This window comes from Panthera pardus, unplaced genomic scaffold (genome assembly GCF_024362965.1).
Source record: "Panthera pardus isolate Hobbes unplaced genomic scaffold, ASM2436296v1 HiC_scaffold_15, whole genome shotgun sequence".
Classification (NCBI taxonomy): domain Eukaryota; kingdom Metazoa; phylum Chordata; class Mammalia; order Carnivora; family Felidae; genus Panthera; species Panthera pardus.
In genome coordinates, this window is record NW_026526710.1 from 11,656,768 (window position 1) to 11,680,475 (window position 23,708).

Consider the following 23,708-nt stretch of genomic DNA (forward strand, 5'->3'; position numbering starts at 1 on the left):
ACGTCTTCAACAGAGGGAGCTAGAAGCAACCTGATCTCAGCATCAGCCCTCCTCGTTCTTAAGAGCAAAGTCTCAGAATACTACATCATCAAGCTTTTTTGACTGCATGTTTTGGAGGTGAAAGAAAATCTTTGCTCCCAGGGCAGAGAACTTTGCCTGCCTGCTCTCCCCCCACCCCAAGAGACACACACGTACTCCAATTAAACACAAAAGAGAGCAGTGGCTTCAGGGAAACAGACACTTACCCAAAAGACATCATAGATTAGAAGCCCTGAGAGAAGCAGGCAGGAGACCTTGAGGCTGGGCAGGCGGACAAAGGCGATCATGGCGACACAGAGACCCATGGCCAGGGCTGGGGAGGAGGCCACAGACACTGGTCAGTGTGGAGTAGACTCATCCTCTTTCCACAAGCTATTCTGCTTATAAACCTAACAGTCTCTAAGTCCCCTCAAAAGTCAAGCAGCCCAGTTTAAGCTCCAAGACATTTACACCCTACTTGTGCAAAGTGCCCACTTTAGCCCATTCTGACGGGCTGGTTTTCGGGGACATCCCTTTTCTCATGCTCTTGGATAGTGCTCAACTGTGTAAGACCCAGGAGATTGTTTTGAATAATAAAGCTCTGGGGTACCTGGATGGTTCAGTCAGTCAAGCTTCTAATTCTTTTTTTTTTTTTTTTTTAATTTTTTTAAATGTTTACTTATTTTTGAGAGAGGGAGAGACAGAGCATGAGCAGGGGAGGGGCAGAGAGAAAGGGAGACACAGATCTGAAGCAGGCTCCAGGCTCTGAGCTGTCAGCACAGAGCCCGACGCGGGGCTCGAACTCACGAACTGTGAGATCATGACCTGGGCCAAAGTCGGTAGCCCAACCGACTAAGCCACCCAGGCACCCCGAGTGTCCAACTCTTAATTTCAGCTCAGGTCATGAGCCAAGGGTTGTAGGATATTGCCCCGTGTCGATCTCAGTGCTGAGCATGGAGCCTGCTTAAGATTCCCTCCCTCTGCCACTCACCCATGTGCATGTGCTCTCTTAAAAAAAATTTTTTTTTGAATGATAAAGCTCTAAGCCAGGCCTGGTTTAGGACTTCTTAGCTCTGTTTCCTGTCTCCCCCACCCCTGAGGATACTTCCTCCTTGCTCCTGACTTTAGCATCTGCCCACACCCAAGATTAAGCCCCCTTTTATTTACTCAGCAATTCATTCTTCTATCCTGGCCTTTTTCTCTTGTACCTCTCAAAATCTGACATATGCCGTATGTGTGCGTGTGTGTATGTATGTATACATACATACGTGCACACATATATACATACATACATGTGTATGTATATAATTTTTTTTTCATTCTCTCTCAACTAAAATGTCAGGTCCTTGAGGGCATGGTTCCCTGCTGTACCACGGGACTCTAGAACAGGTCTGGCAGATGAATGGTCTCTCCCTGTCTTCAGCTCTCCTCCTCCATTCTTCTCAAACACAGGTCTGATTAGGTCCCGTAGCTGCTTACACAATTCCAGTGGATCCTCACGGTAGTGGGAGGATAGTGGGATGAGAGTCCGACAACGCGGCCAGGCACTGACAGGGAAGCACAGGAGGGTGCTTGCTCTCCACTGTGCGGCCCCCCGCCCTCAGTGTGCACCGATCACACCTCTCAACACCACTGTGTTCCTTCCTGTTCTCCACAGAAGGCCCTGTCTCAAGCTCCTTTACCTAGAAAATCTATCCTCATTCTTTTAGTTAAAAAAAAAATTTTTCTTTAACATTTTATTATTGAGAGACAGAGCATGAGCGGGGGAGGGGCAGAAAGAGGAGACACAGAATCTCAAACAGGCTCCAGGCTTCAAGCTGTCAGCACAGAGCCCGACGCGGGGCTCAAACTCATGAACTATGAAATCGTGACCTGGGGCGAAGTCAGTCGCCCAACCGACTAAGCCACCCAGGTGCCCCTATCCTCATTCTTAGGTCAGAAAACTCTCTTTCAGGGAGTCTTTCCTGATCTATCAGATTAAGTAGGGTTTTATTTTTTTCTTTTTGACACCACAGAACTCTGAAATCTCTCTCAACTTGCTCACCCATTCTGTAACAGTGTGATTATTTATATACAAGCAAATTTATTCCTTAAATTTGGTACTCCTGGTTGACCAAAACCATGGCTTGTTCTTTCTGTAAAGCCCCAGCACTTACCAGAGTAGATGTTCAATAAATATTTCCAGAATGAATGAAAAATTATGTTCCATCTACTTTAAAATTACTCCAAGGAAAGTTAGAAAAGTGAGGCCAGATTACAGATGTGTATCATTTTAATAGAATTGGTGGTAAACTGTCAGGACATGTAGCTAAGTGGGCAAATACAGCAGTTTGGCAGACCCTGGACATGTCAACTCAACTCATGTTTGGGGAGTTCCTACCATGGGAATGGTGTTGCACAAACAAAAGAGGAGAAAGACCATTCCTAACCCTGGAAGACAGTGCTAACACTGGGAAAAAGAACAAACTATCTTTATTCTTCCTCTGTCATACTGTTATCAAGCACTCGGTGATCTCCACGCTGTGTACTGCAGTATGCATTTTGGAGAGATGTGGTCGAACATAATTTCTGATTTTACGATAATCTAGGATGTGCTTGTTTTACTAGGGTCTCCTTTATTTTTTTATAAATTTCTAAGAACAGAACCAAGGCCCACGATATAATCAACCCATATGCATTTTTTTTAAACAGAGTTTCCCATTATAATGATCTCCAGAAACAAATAGTTGGCTGTGCTGTGAGTCGATAAACAGGGCACTGGCAGGGATAAGCTCAGCTGGCCTGAGGAACAACAGTGGTCAGCGGAGGGTGGGAAGCCCCTGGGGCAGAGGAAGGGGTGAGGGCAGTAGGGTAGCAAGCGATCTGTTCAGGAACGTACAAGTGCAAACGTGGGGTGCAAAGTGCACCAAGGGAACAAAGGAAGAGATGAAAGCCTAATGGACAGACCAGGGACAAGTGTGTGGCAGTAAAGGTCAGAGGGCTGACTGATGATAACCAAAGGGGCAGGTTCCCAAGGTTAAATGTATATGCCTCTGTGACACATGCAGGTGACTGGTCCGTTCCAGAATTTTTCAATTTACCATACAGTCCCTTAACCCTAAACTGGGAGAAGCCTTTACAGGCCACAGGGTCTAAGCATCCACTCATTGCTTTGTCACTCCTCTTATGCTGATCCTACCCCACCTGAGTCACAACCAAACATGGACAAGACAGAACTGCTCAGGGACATTGTCATTCTATCTCTAATCTTCCATACAAGAAACTCTAGATTCGTTTTCAATTTATCAGTGTTTCATCACGTGCACTCCATCCACGGCCATTCTGTGTACCACCCTTTGTTGTTACAGCACACCTCGGTCACACTTTCCTAGTTTGATGTGCGTCCTTCTTCACTTTCTGTCCTTCCCACTTACTCTTCACTGCCACTGTAAACAATTCACTTTGCATCATTTCCTGCCTTACAGTCATTAGGCTCCCTACTCTGATGGATCAAGTCTAATTATAAGTCCCACAGCATTGGGCACAACTCACGGGATGGCGTGTCCCCAGAGTCTGTCTTCCTTTGTTCCTATTCCTCTCCAGTTAAGCTGAGCAATACCCTCTTCCCAGTCATGGCAACCAAGCGTCGCCAGCTGTGCTGTGAGTTCCACATTTGAAGCGGAATGCATCCCTTCTGACTGTTTCAGATAACGAGTATCACTCCTACCCCCAAAAGAACACTGCCACAATCTGTCACATCACAGGAACATGCCCTCAAGTATTCTAGTTTGCCTCTCTTTTTCTCCATTCTTTCATTCAAGTAACTCTTCATAATCTTACCTCCTCCTTAGCACTTTTCCAAGCCAAAATTAAGAGAAGTGATAACTTTCCCTCATTCCATGCTGCTTGAGAGACTCAAGACTCTCCCAAATGGCTTTACCAACAATCTTCACTTTGGGTTAATTTACATTTAAAATTAACCAAAAACGTTAAGAGTAGTAAATTATTAATCTTAGCCACTTGTCTAGAATTACTTTCAACTTAGTATCGATATAATCTTTGTGTCGCTTTATCTTCCACAACCAGTAGGGTCAGGGACAAAGACAATGACACCAAACCAAGCCAAAACGTTCTTGAAAAGCAACATGCAACCTGTAAATTCTTAAGCAGTGCTCAGTTCTAAGATAAAGCATCTGTAAATAGCTAAGCCCTATGTGGACTAAGTACCAGCGTCTAGCATTTTAAAACAAGAAAACAAATCAATTGCTAGATTTTTGGCACTGAACATTTTCTAATCACAGATTAGTACCAAGTGTATTAGATGAGGGGACTGAACTAGACATCTGTTCAAGACTCTTCTAGTCCCTGAGCTGGTCAGTGGATCCACACTGTGAACCTGGTTTAACGATCCCTGAACAGTAAATGTGTGTGCACAAGATTCATCAGCTTTTAGCTAATGCAGGATACCACCTATTGGTCAAATTCTCTCAAGATTTCCCAAATTTAAAAGGTTAATTTGCCAGATGAAACTGAAAGTAGATAAAACTCTAGATTTAGTTCAAGAACACACTGAAACGTCTTCTTACTATTAACGCTTCTTAGTATATAAAAGCCTGAAAACACACTTCATGCCAGGGCACCTGGGTGGCTCAGTCGGTTGAGCGTCTGACTTCGGCTCAGGTCATGATCTCACGGTTCATGGGTTCAAACCCCGCATCGGGCTCTGTGCTGACAGCTCAGAGCCTGGAGCCTGTTTCAGATTCTGTGTCTCCTTCTCTCTTTGCCCCTCCCCCAGCTCACACTCTTGTCTCTTTCTCTCTCAAAAATAAACATTAAAAAAATTTTTTTTAAAAACCATACTTCATGCCTTGCCCTAAAACAACCACATTTATAATTGTCTTCACTTTAAATTAACTTCAAAGAACAGGCTTTAACTGAGAAACATTCATTCAAAAAAATTCTACTACCAAATTATCACTGCCTACAAGATGATTTCTGATTGTGCAGAGAAGTCTGTAAAGATAATTTCCATGTCAGAGAAGAACCTATTTCAAAACATTAAAGACCATGGCTAGAAAGCTACATTTTCTGTAACAGCAGAAAACAAACATCAAACACTAGAATCTGAGAAACAGTAATTGTAAGAAAAGCTCAGGGGCGCCTGCGTGGCTAAGTCGGTTGAGCATCCAACTCTTGGTTTCGGTTCAGGTCGTGATCTCACGGTTCGTGGGTTCGAGCCCCGTGGGCTTGGGATTCTCTCTCTCTCCCAGTCTCTCTGCCCTCACTCGCAGGGGTAAGCACGCGCGCCCTCTCTCTCTCTCTCTCTCTCTCAAAAATATATAAACTGGGGGCGCCTGGGTGGCTCAGTTGGTTAGGCGGTTGATTCTTGATTTTGGCTCAGGTCATGATTTCATGGTTGGTGAGTTTTTTGTCCCTGTGTCAGGCTCTGCTATCAGTGCGGAGCCCACTTCATATCCTGTTTCTCTCTCTCTCTCTCTGCCCCACCCCCGCTCTCTAAAAAATAAATATTAAAAACTATCATCAAAATAAATTTTAAAAAAGCTCAAAAGTTCTTTTTTTGGGGGTGGGGAAAACTCTACTCTTGGTCACGGGAAGTTCAACCAGTGCAAACTGGCAGGGAAAAGAGACTCCTGGATAAATATATATTGGGGAATATCAATAATGACAAAAGGTGATGGAAACGTCTACATGTTAGGGTTGATTAGGGTTTGGGGAACCTCACTGGACACTCAGAATTTTAGCTGTCAGGTGAATTTCATGATGGAAATGTATTTCTGATGGTGGTCACTGGGAAAATAAAGTTGCCTCTTATGGGCAGCTTTCTATCGGCCCCACAGTCTAGAGGAAATGTTGCAGTGAAACGTACTTTGCAGCTATCTTACAGACAACTGCTTACCCCATTCTGCTGTCAGCGAGTCTAGTAAGCCTGGCCCTGGCCCCTGCCCCTGCCTGTAAAGGTACGATGAAGAAAATTCTGCTGACTTGTTCTCAAGTCTGTGTTTCAGATGGCTGTGTAAATCAGTGTATCTTGAAAAGAATGTCACCTTCTATCATGCCAACTTTTTCTTTTTTAGTGACATACTACTAGAAAATAGGTATTTTTCTGTTCTACGCAATGCCTGGGAAGAGTAGACGAGAGTATAAAGAACATTGCTTGCTGTTTTGAGAGGTATCCCTTTTTGGGTCAGCAGCTTGGTAAATTTAAAACCCTCAGCAAAACCTATAAATAGTATCATGTGTGTCTGGACACACGAATAAAGGGCTCCACGAAAGCAGAGTCACCAAAAGTTAGTGGGATTACAGAGAACCTCAGACCACAGAGGGGGCTGACAGACTTCAGGTAATTTTTTTTAATGTTTATTTTTGAGAGAGAGAGAGAGAGAGAGAGAGAGAGAGAGAGAGAACACGAGCGTAAACAGGGGAGGGGCAGACAGAGAGGGAGACACAGAATCTGAAGCAGGCTCCAGGCTCTGTCAGCACAGAGCCCGACGTGGGGATCGAACCCATGGATTGGACCATGAGATCATGACCTGCTGAGATCATGACCTGCTGAAGTCTGACGCTTAACCGAATGAGTCACCCAGGTGCCCCAAGACTTCAAGGTAATTTCCATACCATTTGTCATCAGAAGGACTTTGGGTTTGCCAGTGTTGAGATGAATCGATGTGGTGATGATTCAGGTGATGACTGCCCTGTATTACTCTAGTCAAAGCAGTGGCATCTGAAGCTTTTATCATCTCATTTCACATAATATTTGTACGGGGAGAATCATCATGCTTGCAGTATTCTTATGGATTGGTGTTTACAGAAGTGGACTCTTTCATTTAAGGACATTAGCATAAAACAGTTTCTCTTCAGAATATATAGCTAAAAGTCATTTTATATGGACTGAAATAATCTGGTTTAGGTATTAACCAGCTAACGAGCATTTCTAAATAGTTTTTGTTCAAAAGTAGTAGAGGAGAAATGTCTGTGCTGCCTGCTTTCTCATCAGGAAGCACTGATTTAGGTGAGACTGAAGGATATAATCATAAAAGCAGCTATGAGATTGATGTGGACTAATACTATCTCTACTCCCGTCATTATCATGATTAAGACTCCCTAATTTTCTGTAACAGATTTAAAAAGAGATTAGGCTCTTTGAAAGTCTTTCAAAATCACCTACATGCTTTTCAGGTTAACAAGTCATTCTTCTGCAGAAATCAAGACTTCATCTCAGGAAAAGTCAAACACACACACTTGCTACTTCGTCAACTCTTAATACCTAGTATATAAAAATAGGCATTTACTCTTCTACAATAAGCCGGGCAAGCAATTTATGTGATTTCAGATCTAACTTCTTTTTCTGAACTTATTCTTTATCAACCTCCACAAGCACTGAAGTATCAAACACCAATCCACAAGAATACTGCAAGCACTGATACTAGATTTGGGAAATTTAATAGTTCTGGTAACTACTTAAAAATCCTAAACACTGGGGCACCTGGGTGGCTCAGTCGGCTAAGCGTCCAACTCTTGATTTTGGCTCAGATCATGATCTCACGGTCGGTCCTGAGATAGAACACACACATGGAACCTGTTTAAGATTCTCCCTCTCCTTCTCTCTCTCTCAAAAACAAACAAACAAACAAACAAAGAAACAACCTAAACACTGCACTTCAGGATGCTTATATACGTTCCAAAGCAAATGATCACAGAAATGTTTTTTTATAAGGCAATTTAAGATGCTAAAATAAGAGACCAAACCGGTCAGAAATCAGCAAATATGAATTATCACATGGTCAGGCAGATTTTGACACTGTTTTCCATTCTGACTCATTAAAGGCCTCTAAATAAATCTAAGGGGTAATGTGGTCTGCAACCTCATGGAACTTTTTTTTTTTTTTTTTTTTAATTTTTTTTTTTTTCAACGTTTTTTTATTTATTTTTGGGACAGAGAGAGACAGAGCATGAACGGGGAGGGGCAGAGAGAGAGGGAGACACAGAATCAGAAACAGGCTCCAGGCTCCGAGCCATCAGCCCAGAGCCTGACGCGGGGCTCGAACTCACGGACCGCGAGATCGTGACCTGGCTGAAGTCAGACGCTTAACCGACTGCGCCACCCAGGCGCCCCTCATGGAACTTTTTTTTTAAGTTCATTTATTTATTTTCAGAGAGAGAGCATGTGCAAGCAGGAGTGGGGGCAGGAGGGGGAGAGGGGAGTCAGTTTCAAGCAGGCTCTGCACTGTGAGCGCAGAGCCAGATGCAGGGCTCGTTCCACAAACCATGAGATCATGACCTGAGCTGAAATCAAGAGTCAGGTGCTTAACCAACTGAGCCATCCAGGTGCTCCAGGAACTACTTTTGAGTCTCAAGAGCTTGGTATATGGTAGGCACTCAATAAAAGTGATGAACAACAACTATGACAACAATTATATACAAACAAATTATGTATTTATAAAGTTATACATATTTTATATAATATTTCAGTATTAAATATTTTCTGAATATGTGTAACATTTGAAGATGAACGAACAGTAATACTGATAGTTTTTATTTAGAGGTAATTCAGTGAATTTTAACACAGGCGTAGACTTATATAGCCACACCACCCTCAGTGTGTAGAATACTTGTATCACCCCAATAAAATCCTTGAGCTATAGTCACACCCTCTCCCCCACACAACCACTTGTCTGTTCTCCATCACCATAATTTTGTCTTATTGTTTTTAAAAATATTTTTTGCTGAAGAAGTATACTGGATATCTGTATGATTTACAATTTAAAAAGCGCTTTCTCTGTAATCATCACCTATGATTAAAATCACATGTGCCATTTACCTATAGCTTTACAGAGCTCTCAATCCACTCTATAGCTTGTTTCCTTACAATACTCAGTTTCTTAGAGTTTTTCACTAGTTAACTTGGCACACATAAATTTCAAATTCTTGAACTGGTACAAGACAAAAAAAAAAAAATACCCTTGAAACAAAAGAGTAAGATTTTAGTTTTCCTCAAGGTTTAAAATTTCCTCCTTATCAAGATTATATTACTGATTCTGGATCACACGTGCACACAAAGTTTAAAATCCTTTTTGTCAAGTTCTATCTGATTTGACCATGAGCAGAATATTGCGATACAAGTGTGAGCTACTCCTGAACTTGAGGCGTGGACCGTGAGCATCACTCTCGCTGGCTCTGTGCTGAGGCAACACTGAATGACAGTTCCACAGTTAAGCCATCCTCAGAGCTGCAGGGACCAGTGCCTTAGTGGAGAGGAGCCTCTCAGACCTGGCAGATGCTTCCAAAGAGCTCTGTTTCCAAGGTCTTGATTAGCCTTGTAGTTGCTTGGAATGGATAATGGGAGTAAGTGCAATCCATACCCATAATCTCTGATTTTTAAATTCCTCCTTTAAAAATTCTTTAGATAGTACTACAAACAGTATAAAATCATCTTTTGTATTTTAACTTCCTTCCCTTTTGAAACACCAGAGGAAAGGAGAACGTGAACAGACTTTGTGGGGCAGAGCAATGGTTAAAGTTTCTTGAGATCAGGAAAATGAACTGTGAGAACAGGAGTCAGGACTGAATGAGCAAGGAGATGGAGGTTGCTTACATGGTCTTCGAGAAAAATGAAAAACGTCTTAGGGGAGAGAAAAGAGTAAGGGGGGATTTTTGGAAATGTCCTTCCAAGATATTTTGAGAAGTATCAAGTATACACAGGAGTTCTGTGATTGGGTAAGTGACTTCTCTGAACTTTGTTTCCTTGTCTGTAAAATCGAACAATAACAGTACCTACTTCAAAGACTTTCCAGGATTAAATGAGATAATCCACACAAACACCCAGGAAAGCACCCAATGCATAAGAAGCACTCAATAAATGTTAGCTGAATAATACTGCCATTATTATTTCATCATTATCATCACCAAGGAAGGGAAATCCTCATATGCTATGGACAGGAGTATAAACTGCCACAGCCTTTCTGAAAGGCAGTATAATAACAGTTAAAAAAAAACTTTTTACTACAAAAACCCTTTAATCTAGGAATTTAATATCTAGGAACTCATCCATTGGAAAATAATCTTATGAAGTAACCTGACATGTGTACCGTGAGGTGGAACAAGAGTGTTTACCTCAGGATTATTTATAAGAGAAGATTAAAATCAATCTAAGGGCCCAGCAATAAACGACATACGATGGAATACTCTGGAATTATTAAAAAGGATAGGATACATCTTTATGTAATGATATAGACATGTATTTGTATCATTACATAAAAGAGTCTATTGTATATAATACATATATAGCATATATTCCACATATGTATTTTATATTACAGTATTCCATTTATGTAAGAAAATATATAGTCTATAGACAAAAAATTACATATGAATGTTCATACTAGTATTACTCATAATAGCTAAAAAAGTGGAAACTGATGAATAAATAAAATTGGCATATCTATACAACTGAACAGTGTTTGGCCATAAAAAGAAATGAAATACTGATTCAGGTTACAACATGAATAAGAACCTTGGAAACATCATGCTAAGTGAAAGAAGGCAGACACATAAGTCATATAATGTTACGATTTTACTCTCTGAATATACTAAAAGCCACTTCCAAGTAGGTAAAAATGTGGACTACACCTCAAAAAGCTGTATTATTAAAAATATCTTGAGAATGTGGGTAAAAATAATAACTGAACAATATGTAACACCACCACCTTTGGACACCTAATACTCATGGCAATCAGAGGAAATATTACTAAAACACAAAAAGCAGAGGAAGGGAGGACAAATTTAACTATAAACTGTATTAACACTTCAACTTGTCACATGTTACTCACCATCCATGAGAAGCCAATGGCCAGTGAGAACCCAGATAAGGACGAGCATGACAGACAGAGAGAATGACAGTAATTCAGCAGCAGTAAAACGCCCACAGCAACCAAAGGAAATCCTGGAAAACACATGATATTTATTGGACTAACAGCTGATACATTATATTCAATAATCAAACTCTCCCTTGGTTCTTCACGATCAGAGTTCATCACAGCCAGATTAGAATAGCAGGCAATACCTAGACTCCCAGAAATTGAAAACACCCAAACCTCTTTGGAGTAGGCCACAGGAAATGCAAAGGCATTAATGATCCTTCTGCAGCCCTCTGATATTGTAGTTTTTATCCCGAATTATCAACATGGGTGTTTACAATTTAAAGTGACAATACCAATCTTAGGAGAATGAAGTACACTATAGGGTAATTCTGTTTTTATGAGGAAAGCAAAATGAAGAAGGTCAATAGTTCAATCCACTGGGTGATGATGAATGCATATTTATAAAATGGTAACAACTCTATCTGGTTATCACGAATCCTGGGAAAATCAGCTGCTCCTAGTGACTGGTTTCCTTACGTTCATATGGGATCTCTATTAACACAGCACTTGGTGTCCATGAAGCAATGGCTTTAGGAGTTGAGGTGTGAAAGGTGTGCACACTGGGTTTAAACCCAAGTGGTTAGTATATATTCTTGGTCACCAAAGACAAAAGGCAAAGAATGTCTGAGTTGATCACATCCCATTAACTCACTAGTCAAGAGACAAAAGCATTGCTTCAAAATGAAACTGCTCATCTTTCAATAATCTAAGCAGGAAGCATGTTTCAACGACTCCGACTTCCTAAGATTTGTGTATATTTCCTCTCCTATGAAAAGGTGCAAAAGGAAGTACTACCTTCCAGTCTTAAAGATCAAACGTCTCCCTTCCCAGTCTTCTAGCATTTGTGTGCTCTGGTCCATACCAGAAATTTAGACTCCTAACAATGTTATCAAGTGTGACATAAAAACATTTAAAATTCAGAGAAAAATCCCAAGTCCTTACTTGTTCTGAGGTGAACAGGGTCTTGTTAAATACTGGCACATCGGGAGAAGGAGGAAAGCAAAAGCTATTGTGGCAAGAACTAGAGAAAGAAAATATATGGTTAAGTTTTGTTTATTTTCAACACCTATAAGAAAAATGGCAGGACTTATGGAAACACTGACCAGAATACTCTTCTCAATAAGTAGATACAATTAATTAACTACAGAAGAAAAATATCTTCCTTTAGCACTGTACAAATAAAGTCTTGAAAAACAAAAAGTACCTGATTTGAAGGAATGGGAAGCATAGACAGGTTTTCTCATTCTTTTCTATCTTAACACGGAAAGATAAATAGCGAGCCAGGGGATGATCTAACATGTCTGGCATTTTGTTGATGTTCTATACATTTCCATCATCTCTTGACTTGAAAACTGATCAGAGGGTTGACAGTCAAATTACTCTGATTAGTTACCAATGCGTCTGTCTACAGAAACATTGGTGGGGGTTGCCAATGACCGCTTTGCCACACTGGGCCTTCTGGACACTTTGACTCCAGACAAGGAGTCAAAGTGGTCATGTTCTGGTGTCATAAAGCTCATAAGTTTTCAAACCCCTGGCCTTTTGTTCAGACTGTGCTGACAGTCCTGAACTGATGATACGGGTATCCAATGGTTCAAGGAGAAGATGGGGAAGAAAAGCCAGACTTATGGAAGAAAACTTGCATGGAAGGTTGTATAGGTCTTAAGTTTTGAATGATGATTAAAAAGAAATACACAGAAGATTCTGGGTTCGAGTCTCAGTGGAACCCTGGTTCCAGGAAACTTACCTTGGTTTCCTTTCAAAAGAAAAAAAAGACGTGAGAGGTGCCTGGGTGGCTCAGTTGGTTAAATGTCCAACTTGGCTCAGGTCATGATCTCACAATTCTTGAGTTCGAGCCATGTGTTGGGCTCTGTGCTGACAGCTCAGAGCCTGGAGCCTGTTTCGGGTTCTGTGTCTCCCCCTCTCTTTGCCCCTCCCCACTTGCACTCTGCCTCTTTCTCAAAAATAAATAAACTTAAAAAAAAAAAGAAGTGAAAAAATTTCCTTTTAGGTTAATGTTTAAGAATAGAGAAACATGGGACACCCAGGTGGCTCAGCTGATTAAGCATATGACTCTTGATTTCAGCTCAGGTCATGATCTCACGGTTTGTGAGATTGAGCCCCAAGTTGTTGGGCTCTGCACTGATACGGTAGAAAACCTGCTTGGGATTCTCCTCTCCCTCTCTCTCACTGGTGTGTGCATGCTCTCTCTCTCAAAAATAAATAAACTTAAAAAAGAACAGAGAAACTTATTTACCTGCTGTACATATTGTAAAAACTACTTGAACTGAGTCAAAGAAGAAGAACATTACTAGGAGAGAGACAGATGCTCCAATTGGAAGGAATAGGGCCTGGGTAGAGTCAATAGTTTGGATACCTGAAAGAGAATAAGGGACATATTAATGACTTATATGATAAGTACTGTGCCCATGTACTCCAGAGACATTAACCCATTAAAATGCAGACAGTCTATGGAGCACCAGGGTGGCTCAGTCGGTTAAGCTTCTGACTCTTGATTTCACCTCAGGTCATGATCTCACACTTGGTGAGATTGAGCCCAAGTGGGGCTCTGTGCTGACAGTACCGAGTCTGCTTGGGATTCTCCCTCTTTCAAAATAAATAAATAAACTAAAAAAAAAAGTACAGACAGTTCTAGGAGTTAGTATATAAGATACAGATTATCTAGGACCTCTGATTCTTTCCTTCCCACTGAAATTATGAGGTCCTTGCTCTCCTCATGGTGCATTCGTTATAGCAGGTACTCAAATACTTGTTGAACTGAACTACTACCGCCTGGTGCTAACAATCTGGTTGACAGGCTGAAGGAAGGAAGAAATAGGAAGAAGAGGGAGAGGGAGATGGGGGGTGGGTAGAAAGACGAAAGGAGGGAAAACAAAAACTAAGAACATCAACAGGTAGTAAAAAGATTAGTCAATCTGAGTATATCTGTAATCTCATGTACAGGTTTGGTAAAAGGTAGTTTAAAGCCACTGACTAAAATCCTTTCTCATTATCTACAGATTTACTCATGTTCACTCTTCCCCACTGTTGCTGAGAACTGACTCTCAGTGGAGCAAAGGAGTGGAGGGAACAAGACATCTGAAAATCAAAAATCAGAAAGATTATTCTGTGGGAACATCGTAAGGACCAAACAGGAGATAAATGGGGGAAAACAATTACTTGGGATATGGTAGGATTCTTGGTTAATCATTAGAATCATCTGGAGAGCTTTAAAAATTACATGCCCAGGCACAACCCCAGAACAATTAAACTGAAATTTCTGGGTGTTATTAGGCCCAGCTGAAAACTCTCCACAAAATTTTATTTTGCATATAGAGTTGAGGAACACTAAGTATTTGGTAGAGAAGAGAAACACGGCACAATCTGGTAACTACTGAATGAAAAGAAAAAAAAATTACTAATCTTGTGTGCTACTTCCAAATTAACACTGCTGAGATATAAAGTTCTTGAGTGGAGTAAAAAAAAAAATGTTCATATGAGCTATTATAAAGAAATACTAGGGACGCCTAGGTGGCTCAGTTGGTTAAGTGTCCGACTTCTGCTCAGGTCATGATCTCATGGTTCATGAGTCTGAGCCCCACGTCAGGCTCTGTGCTGACAGCTCAGTGCCCAGAGTCTGTTTCAGATTCTGTGTGTCCCTCCCCCCACCTCTCTCTGCCCCTTCCCAGATTGCGCGTCTGTCTCTCTCAAGAATAAACATTAAAAAAAAAAAAAAAAAAGTATTATAAGTAAACATCTCTCTCCATTAAATTAAGGCAATGAATAAAATATAATGTGACCAGGATGAACATAACTAGGCACAAAGGGTTGTAATTATCAACCAATATTTAAAAATGGCTCTTTGATATTTGAATTTACCTGTCCCAAGAAAGCTATTTAGGGATTTTAGTTAAATAAACTATTAAATATTTCTACAAAACACAATTGCTTCCTACTGGCTAGATACATGAGTCAAATAATTCACTTAGGAATAGGGCATTTCAATTTAGGAGGAGTGGCTATGTGTCAAGACAAATAGAGATGCTCTTCAGAAGACAGCTGGCCAGAAGTGCAGTCAAACTTGTCTTCCTGGCCCCTTGATCGTGTGTGTGTGTGTGTGGGGGGGGGGGGGGGCGGGGGGTATCTTACTTAAAGTGTCTTATGGACATTTACAAAGTAAAACTCTATGAAATCTCTAACTGAATTTCACCTAGTTTTTTATCTGAGTGCTCTACACTAGTTCAAAGAACTACTAGAGGAAACTACAGATTTCAGGTGCCTTTCACAACAGAAAATAATGGTTTCTCAATGGCTCTGCACTGACAGCATGCAGAAAAATTAAATAGCTGGCGAAAACAAAAACTGTTTAGTAAGTCAGGTATATGAGAAGTATGTGTTTATAATAAATCCAAATTTTATCAGTTTAGTCTGCAATTAAAATGCAAAGCTGAATACAAAGAGCCTTTCTAGAATATTAGATAAGAATGCATAGATTTTTGTTTTTTGAAAGCACAGATTTTAAAGCAAGAGGTATTAAGACACTGCTTCCATTAGTTCTATAGAAGAATGCCTAAGGGAGTTTACCAAACAGCAATGTCACAGGTAAAGTGAAGTTCCTTTAGTTGCTGACAATATGCTTCCTAAAAAAATACAAAATTTCAATATTGTACTTCCTAAAGGTCTGGAGATAATGGTCCTGAGGGAGATGGAGCTAATTAACTAGAAATTTCAGTGACTTCAAAACAAAACAAAACAAAATTCTCCGTCAGTATTCTAGCTTTATATTAGATCCTTGGTATTTCCTCCCTCTTAGGTGGTGACTTTAATCTGTCCTGTCAGTCACTCCTCATAATTAGGAGGAGTTACTCAAATGCAGTGGGCATTACCTTTAAAGCCAAAATTATCATAAGAAATAGGCATGGTTTTCTCTTCAAGGCGGGCCCTAGAGATGAGACGCTTTAGGACAAAGGCAAGAAACTGCTGGAGCACAAAGAGATAGAGCGCAGTCTCAAAACAAAAGAAATAGGCATGGTGACAGAAAAAAATATGTACAGAGAAATTATTTTTAGCATTCAGTGAACAAGGCTACAGGCTAAATACATGGTCATGAAATAGATACTGAACAATACACCAATCAATGTATTATTGACAATCATTAAGAAAGTTAATGATTTAGCACCTCCATGAGAGAAGCATGTTTTGGCTATTTACTGTATTACACAGTAGGTAACACGAGGGACTGAAAAACCTGCACAATCTTCAGATATATCACATGGGTAGCCTGGTAAAGGCCTTCAAGATGTCAGATAATGGGGGTGAGGTTGGGAGTTGTCCTTTTCAACCCACCTAACACTGATTCAATGAAGGACTGGTGCGCCAGGGGAAAAAGTATCTACCTAGGTTTCTTGGAGCAGATGTAGGGATGAAACAGGATTTAGAACAAGGTTAGGGAAAATTAGAGAGGCCCTGGAGGGCACTCCCTCCTCCCCGCTTTCTAACTCTTTTATTGCAAAACATAACACACGTACAGCAAAGTACATAAAACAAAAATGCAGAGTTCAGTCAATCATCAAATGGATAATACCACCCAGGTCAAGCTTGCCAAGCCCAGAAGTCTTTCTTGTGCCTCCCAGTCACTACTCTTCCTCCCAAAGGGAACTACTACCCTGGTTTTTATACTTCCTTCTCTGCTCTATTTGATATGTTTTCCACCCAAGCATGCATCCTAAAATACTAATATTTATTTTGCTTGTTTTTGAGCTTATTACATGCCTTGACTTACTAGGATTTTTTTTTTTTTTTTTTTTTTTTTTGCATCTGGCTTCTTTTGCCCAACATTGTGAGCAACATCCATGCTATTTATGTAGCTGTACATCACTCATCTTCCCGTCTTTTTCAAATTCCTTGATTCTTACTTATTTTGGGAGTAAGCAACCACAACATTTATTTTTAATTCTGCAACCTTTAAAAACCACCTCATCTATCTACACTTTTTCCTTCAATCAGTTCAGAACACTTTTGCCAAAATCTGAACACTAAATTCATACCTTCCTTTCCTGAGAACTTCCCCTTAATTGTTATCATTCAGGACTTCAATCTCCTTGGTGCCTACACAATCTCTTATATTTCTCTGTTTATCTTTCTGGCTGTTATTTCCTTGAGTTTGACAAATGTACCATGTTTTCCATGCCATCCCTTCAATCTGGAATGATGTCGTGCTCCATGATCGAGTACTGGCCTTCCCTGCAGCAACAGCCATTTCTTTATGTTTTTTTCTGATTATGTGGAAGTGGAAGGCATTCTCTCCTCATCTATCCCTTTTTGGTATCCATGGCCCAGATGAGGCACTGACGAAATACATCTGTGAGGATAATTTAGTGTAACACAGGAGACAGATTTAAGACAATGACTATTTAGCCATTTGGCTCCCTGAGCAGCGCCATGGTGGTAGGCAAGAACAAGCGCCTTAAGAAAGGTGGCAAAAAGGGAGCCGAGAGTGGCTGATCCATTTTCAAAGAAAGAGCGGTACGATGTAAAAGCACCAGCAATGTTTAATGTAAGAAATATGAGAAAAACACTAGTCATGAGAACTCAAGGAACCAAAATCACATCTGATGGCCTCCAGGGTCCTGTGTTTGAAGTAAGCCTTGTTGATCAGCATGACGAAGTTGCATTTAAGAAATTCAAGCTAATTACTGAAGATGTTCAGGGCAAAAACTGCCTAATTTTCATGGCACGGATCTTACCCGGGACAAAATGTGCTCCATGGTCAAAAAATGGCAGACATGATTGAAGCTCACGTTGATGTCAAGACTACTGATGGGTATTTGCTTCGTCTTTTTTGTGTTGGTTTTACTAAAAAACGCAACGATCAGATTCAGAAGACCTCTTATACTCAGGACCAACAGGTCTGCCAAATTCGGAAAAAGATGATGGAAATCATGACCCCAGAGGTGTAGACAAATGACTTGAAAGAAGTGGGTCAATAAATTGATTCCAGACAGCATCGAAAAGATGTAGAGAAGGCTTGCCAGTCTATTTATCCACTCCATGATGTCTTCGTTAGAAAATTAAAAATGCTGAAGAAGCCCAAGTTTGAATTGGGAAAGCTGACGGAGCTTCATGGTGAAGGTTGTAGTTCTGGAAAAGCTACTGGGGATGAGACCAGTGCTAAAGTTGAATGAACTGATGGATATGAGCCACCAGTCCGAGAATCTGTTTAAAATTCAGGCATTTAATGGTGATAAATAAAAAATCTTATTTGTGATGTTTAAAACAAAACAAAACAAAACAAAAATGATTATTTAAAGCATCTATTTAAAGCAGGTTATGATCTGACAGTTCATGGGTTCGAGCCCCATGTCGGGCTCTGTGCTGACAGCCCAGAGCCTGGAGCCTCCTTTGGATTCTGTGTCTCCCTCTCTCTCTGCCCCTCCCCTACTTGTGTTCTTTCTTTCTCTCTCAAAAGTAAATAAACATTAAAAAGTGTGTGTGTGTATATATATATATATATATATATATATATATATATATATATATATAAAATAGAATATCTAAAAAATACACATCTAATAAAGTGCATGATAGGAACCCAGCATCAAGCTCTTAACAAATCAAGTCTCTTTATTTATAATTCAGTTCTCTTTATAATAAACGTCACCAATTTTATATAACTACTGAGGCACAACTTATGTGTATTCATCCATCTTCACTGTACAGTACTTGCCACATAACTACAAATCTACTTTCTGTCTCTCCATATTTGCCTTTTTGGAAATTGCATACACGTGGACTCACACAATACGCAGCCTTTCCGGGACGGCTTCTTTCATAATGTCTTGAAGTGCATCCATGTTGTGGCATCTACCAGCACCTCATTCTTGTTAACGCTCAACAGTATTCCTTCGTGTGGATACTTTAGCCACCCACTACTTTATTGATCTTTGAGTTGTTTCTACTTTTTGGCCATAATAAACAATGCTGCTGAACATTTGCCATATAGCACACTTCTATTTTTTATAAAGCAAGCTTTATCATCAGGTTGCCACAATACTTAGCTTTACAAGTACTTCAGAAGTAACTATCTTCAAGAACCACTGAGTGAATTTATGATCAACACATACAAAACTATCAACCTCACCAAAGGATTTAAATGAAGTCTTAAGCAGGCAGATACCTATTTTCCTACTTATTTTTAAGAAAATAAAGAATCTCAGCAGTGAGTTTTCAGGCATGAGTTAAAAGCAGTACACAAAGTACACAAGAAATCCGTAGTTCAGATTCAGAATGTAAGCATTTTTACAAATTCTACCATACAGAATTAGATTTTATTATTACACCAAACAAATCCTTAACCCCAGTAAATTAACTTGGGTTATAGAAACAATCAAATTAAGCCCAGTGCATGTATGAAAAGTTAATTGACATAAAAGGCCTTACTATTATTGGTGCTGTTGCCATTGAAAGACCCAGTAGAACTGCTATTGTCTTTCTCCTTATCTTGATTTTCAAAGTCCATATTAAGGGACCTGTGGAAAAATGTATAGGCAAGTTTTAATTTTGCTTAAGAAATGAGGTCAGAAAAGTCTGTTACGAGATAATATTTTAACACGGAAGGCATTAGGGAAGATAGGAAGGTCTCTTTTGAACAACTCTGCAAAACAGTTCTTGTTGGTACATTTTGGAAAAACCATCTACATCCCTTCCAATATGTCAGTTCAAGAGTTCTCCTGACTGAAGATTAAAAGCATTCCACTGTGGCTGATGTTCCAGACACATCTCCGTGCACATCCTTAATTACCTACTTATGATAAATACCTAGAAAGAGAAATGTTGGGTCAAAGGGCAAGCACAATTTTGAGACTTTAACATACTACACAACCGCTTCCAACAAAGTTATACCAATTTGCTCTCTGTAGCTGTGTATGAAAGCATCTTCTCTATACCTTGTCAGCTTTCATTTAACAACAGCATACACTTGAATTTCTGCTATATATAGGACTGCTCTAGGCAGTGGAGGGATGATAAATAGTGCATAAGACAAGTTTTCATGGATTGTACATTCACAGAGGGGGGATGCCAACAATAAACAAGAAAAGTAAGTTAAATGGATATTAATGGTAACAGCTAATGAGAAAATGCAGGAAATGAAAAGACTAGATTTGAAATTTTAAATAGGGTGGGCTTGGGAGTCAACACTGGCATGATTTCCATGTCAAGACATGAAGGAAGTGGTCATTGTCCAGCTGGGGAATGAACAATGCAATCTCTTAAGTTAGCGTTCTTTAACTACTAAACAATTTTGTGTATGTGAGCTCACTCATTTTTTCCTTTTTTGTAAACTATTTAAGTCCTTAGCTCATCTTCAACTACTATGTTACTCTAAGGTGTCTGTGCCCTAAAGAACTTCCTGCAATGATGGAAATGTTCTATATCTGAACTGGGTAGACATTAGCCACATGAGCACTGAATACGTGGGAGTGCAACAGGAACTGAATTCTACATTTAATTTTAAGTAATTTAAATTATTTGGGGGCTAAAACTATTCAATTCTTAGGTGAAACATAAGAATAAATCTTTGTAATCTTGGATTGGGAAGTAGATTCTTACACATGATGCCAAAGATACAAGCAAAAAATTGATAAATTGGACTTCATCAAAATTTAAAACTTGTGCTTCAAAGGACACTATCAAAAAAGTCTCTAACCCAAAGGATGGGAGAAAATATCTGCTCTTATACGTCTGTTAAGGGCCTTGTATTTAGAACATATAAAAAACTCCTACAATTCAATAATAAAAAGACAACCCAATTAAACAATAAACAAAGGATCTGAATAAATACTTCTCCAAAGAAGCTATGCAAATGGCCAATAAGCACATGAAAAGACTTTTCACATCATTAGTCATCAGGGAAATACAAATCAAAGCAAAATGAGATACCACTTCATACCCATGAGGATGGCTATAAGCACAAAGTCAGATAATAACCAAGTGTCAGCAAAGACATCACTGGTGGGAATGGAAATTGGTGCAGATACTTTGGAAGCCAGTCTGACAATTTTCAATTTCTTTAATAAATATGAGGCTATTCAGGTTATCGATTTCTTCTTAAGTGAGCTTTAGCAGAGTGTGTCTTTCAAAGAATCGGTCCATTTCATTTAAGTTGTCAGATTTACTGGCATTAAGTTGTTGATAGTAGGCCCTTATTATCTTTGCAATACCTGTAGGTTCTAGTCACATCACTTCTCTCATTCCTGATACTGGTTTTAGGTTTTCTCTTTTTCCTGATTAGTCTGACTAGGGTTAAAAAAAAAAAAAAAAATTTTTTTTAAGTTTATTTATTTTGAGAGAGACAGAGACAGCATGAATAAGGGAGGGGTACAGAGAGAGAGAGAGAGAGAGAGAGAGAGAGAGAGAGAATGCCAAGCAGGCTCCACACCATTAGTGCAGAGCCCAATGTGGGGCTTGAACTCATGAAACTGTGAGGTCATGACCTGAGCCAAAACCAAGAGTTAGACGCTTAACCGACTGAGCCACTCAGGTGCCCCATAGCCTGGCTAGAGATTTACCAACTTCTATTGGTCTTTAAAAATTAGCTTTTGGTTTCACTGGTTTTTCTCTACCCCTAGAGAAAATAATTCACTTATTTTGGCTTTGATCTTCAGTCTTACCTTTTGTCCATTTACTAAATTGGTTTCAATTTGCACCCCCCCTCACCCTACCTAGTTTATTAAGTTTAAAGTTTAGATCATTGACACCTTTTTCTTCTATTCTAATCCAGGCATTTAGAACTGGAATCCCTCCTCTGAGTACTGCTTTTGCAAAATTCCATAAATTTAGTGTTTTTCACTTTCTTTTCATGCACAATATTTTCCGTTTTTCTACATGACTTCTTTTTTGATGCATGGAAGTGTTATTTTTGTTTTAAAATATCTGGGAATTTTCTAGACATCTTTCTGCTATTGATTTCTAATCTGATTCAACTGTGATCTGTTAGGGACTGAATGTGTCATTCTCTAACCCCCAAAAGTTCATTTGTTGAAGCCCTAACACCTAGTATGATGGTATTTGGCGACTGGGTCTTTGGGATGTAATTCTGTTGAGGTCATGAGGGTGGGGCCCTCATGACGGAATCCGTATCCTTCTTAGAAGAAATACCAGAGAGCCTGCTGAGTGGGCACACACTGAGGAAAGACCATGTGACCACACAGCAAGAAGGGGTCTTTCTGCAAGCCAGGAAGAGTGCTCACCAAAACCCAATCCTGCTGGCACCCTGACCTTCGATTTCCAGCCTCCAGAACTGTAAAAAAAAATAATTTTCTGTTGTTTAAGCTACCCAGCCTGTAGTATTTTGTTATGGCAGCCCCCTGCTAATTAACAGAGATCAGAGATCATACTTTGTATGCTTAGTATCCACTTACTGAGACTTATTTTATGTCCCCAGATACGTTCTAAACTGGTAAATGTTCCACGGGCACTTGAGAAGAATGCATATTTTCCGGTTGAAGGGAGTGTTCTATGAATGCCAATCAGCTGAAGTTGATGGAGAATACTATTCAAGCCACTATATCCTTACTGATTTCTTGACAACTTGTTTTATCGAATACTGAGAGGTACTGAAATCTTCAGCTACACTTGTGGATTTCTTAACATTTATTTTGGGGACAGCACAAGTGGGGGAGGAGCAGACGATACAAAGTGGGCTCTGCGCTGACAGGCTGACAAAAGGGCACCCAATGTGGGGGGCTGAATTCACAAACCGCGAGATCACAACCTAAGCCAAAGTCGGACACTCAACCGAGTGAGCCACTCAGGCACCCGTTTTATTTCTCCTTGAAGTTCTATCAATTTTTGCTTCATGTATTTTGAGGATCTTTTATGAGATGCATAAACATTTAGGATTATTACGTCTTGTTGTTTAATTGACCCCTTTATCATTATGAAATAGCCTTGTCTGTAAATATTCCTTGCTCTGAAAGCAGCTTTTGTCTGGTATTAATGTAGTTATCCTAGCTTTCTTTTGATGATTATAAGGTATATCCTTCCCCAACCTTTTACTTTAAATCTTTTTCTGGCTTCATATCTGCTTCTTGTAAGCACCATGTAATTGGATCATGCATTTTAATTCAATCTGATAATTGTTGCCTTCTGATTGTAGTGTTTAGGCCAATTTCATTTTACGTGATTATTGTTATGATTAGATTTGAGACTATCATGTTGCCATTTGTATTTTTTGCTGTTCTCCTTTATCTAACTTCTTTTGGATTAATACCGTATTTTTAAGGATTCTGTTTTATCGCTTTTGCTGTCTTATTATCTGTACTCGTTCTTTTATTTTAGTGGTTGCTGTAACATTTATATTAAACATCTTTAACCAATACAGTGTACCTTCAAGTTATATTATGGTACTTCACGTACAGTATAAAAACCTGACAACAGTTCACATTTGTTACTCACCCAATCTTTGTACTATTACCGTGCGTTTTACTTTTACATGTTATGCTACAAATTCCACAATATATTGTTAATTTTGTTTATATAGTCAATTATATTCTAAAAAGTTTTAAATAATAAGAAAAAATTATTTTATACTTATCAATGTTGTTACCGCTTCTGGTGATCTTTATTCCTTTTGTGTAAATCCAGACTATCAGCTGGTACAATTTTTAATGTGTTTGAAGTACTTCCTTTCACACTTCTTATAATGGAAAGTGGTTGGTGATAAATGTTTCAGGTTTTGGGTATCCGAAAACAGCTTTATTTTGCCTTAATTTT

General features: G+C 39.6%; 1 protein-coding gene and 1 pseudogene across 3 annotated transcripts in view; one reads left to right on the forward strand and one right to left on the reverse strand.

The window, feature by feature from the left end:
* SPPL3 (signal peptide peptidase like 3) overlaps positions 1-23,708 on the reverse strand; it is a 136,451-nt gene that overhangs the window by 4,696 nt on the left and 108,047 nt on the right. For 2 of the 3 annotated variants that reach the window (XM_019467243.2, XM_019467244.2), the window contains exons 3-7: positions 19,374-19,462; positions 13,192-13,311; positions 11,877-11,955; positions 10,845-10,957; positions 246-352 (exon numbers count right to left, since the gene is read on the reverse strand). In XM_019467243.2, the coding sequence (XP_019322788.1) occupies positions 246-352; positions 10,845-10,957; positions 11,877-11,955; positions 13,192-13,311; positions 19,374-19,462 (508 nt within the window). Of the gene's footprint in view, positions 1-245; positions 353-10,844; positions 10,958-11,876; positions 11,956-13,191; positions 13,312-16,981; positions 17,142-19,373; positions 19,463-23,708 lie in introns of those variants that run through there. The other variant, XM_019467245.2, reaches the window with a different exon arrangement.
* On the forward strand, positions 17,361-18,201 carry LOC109277517 (40S ribosomal protein S3a-like; annotated as a pseudogene).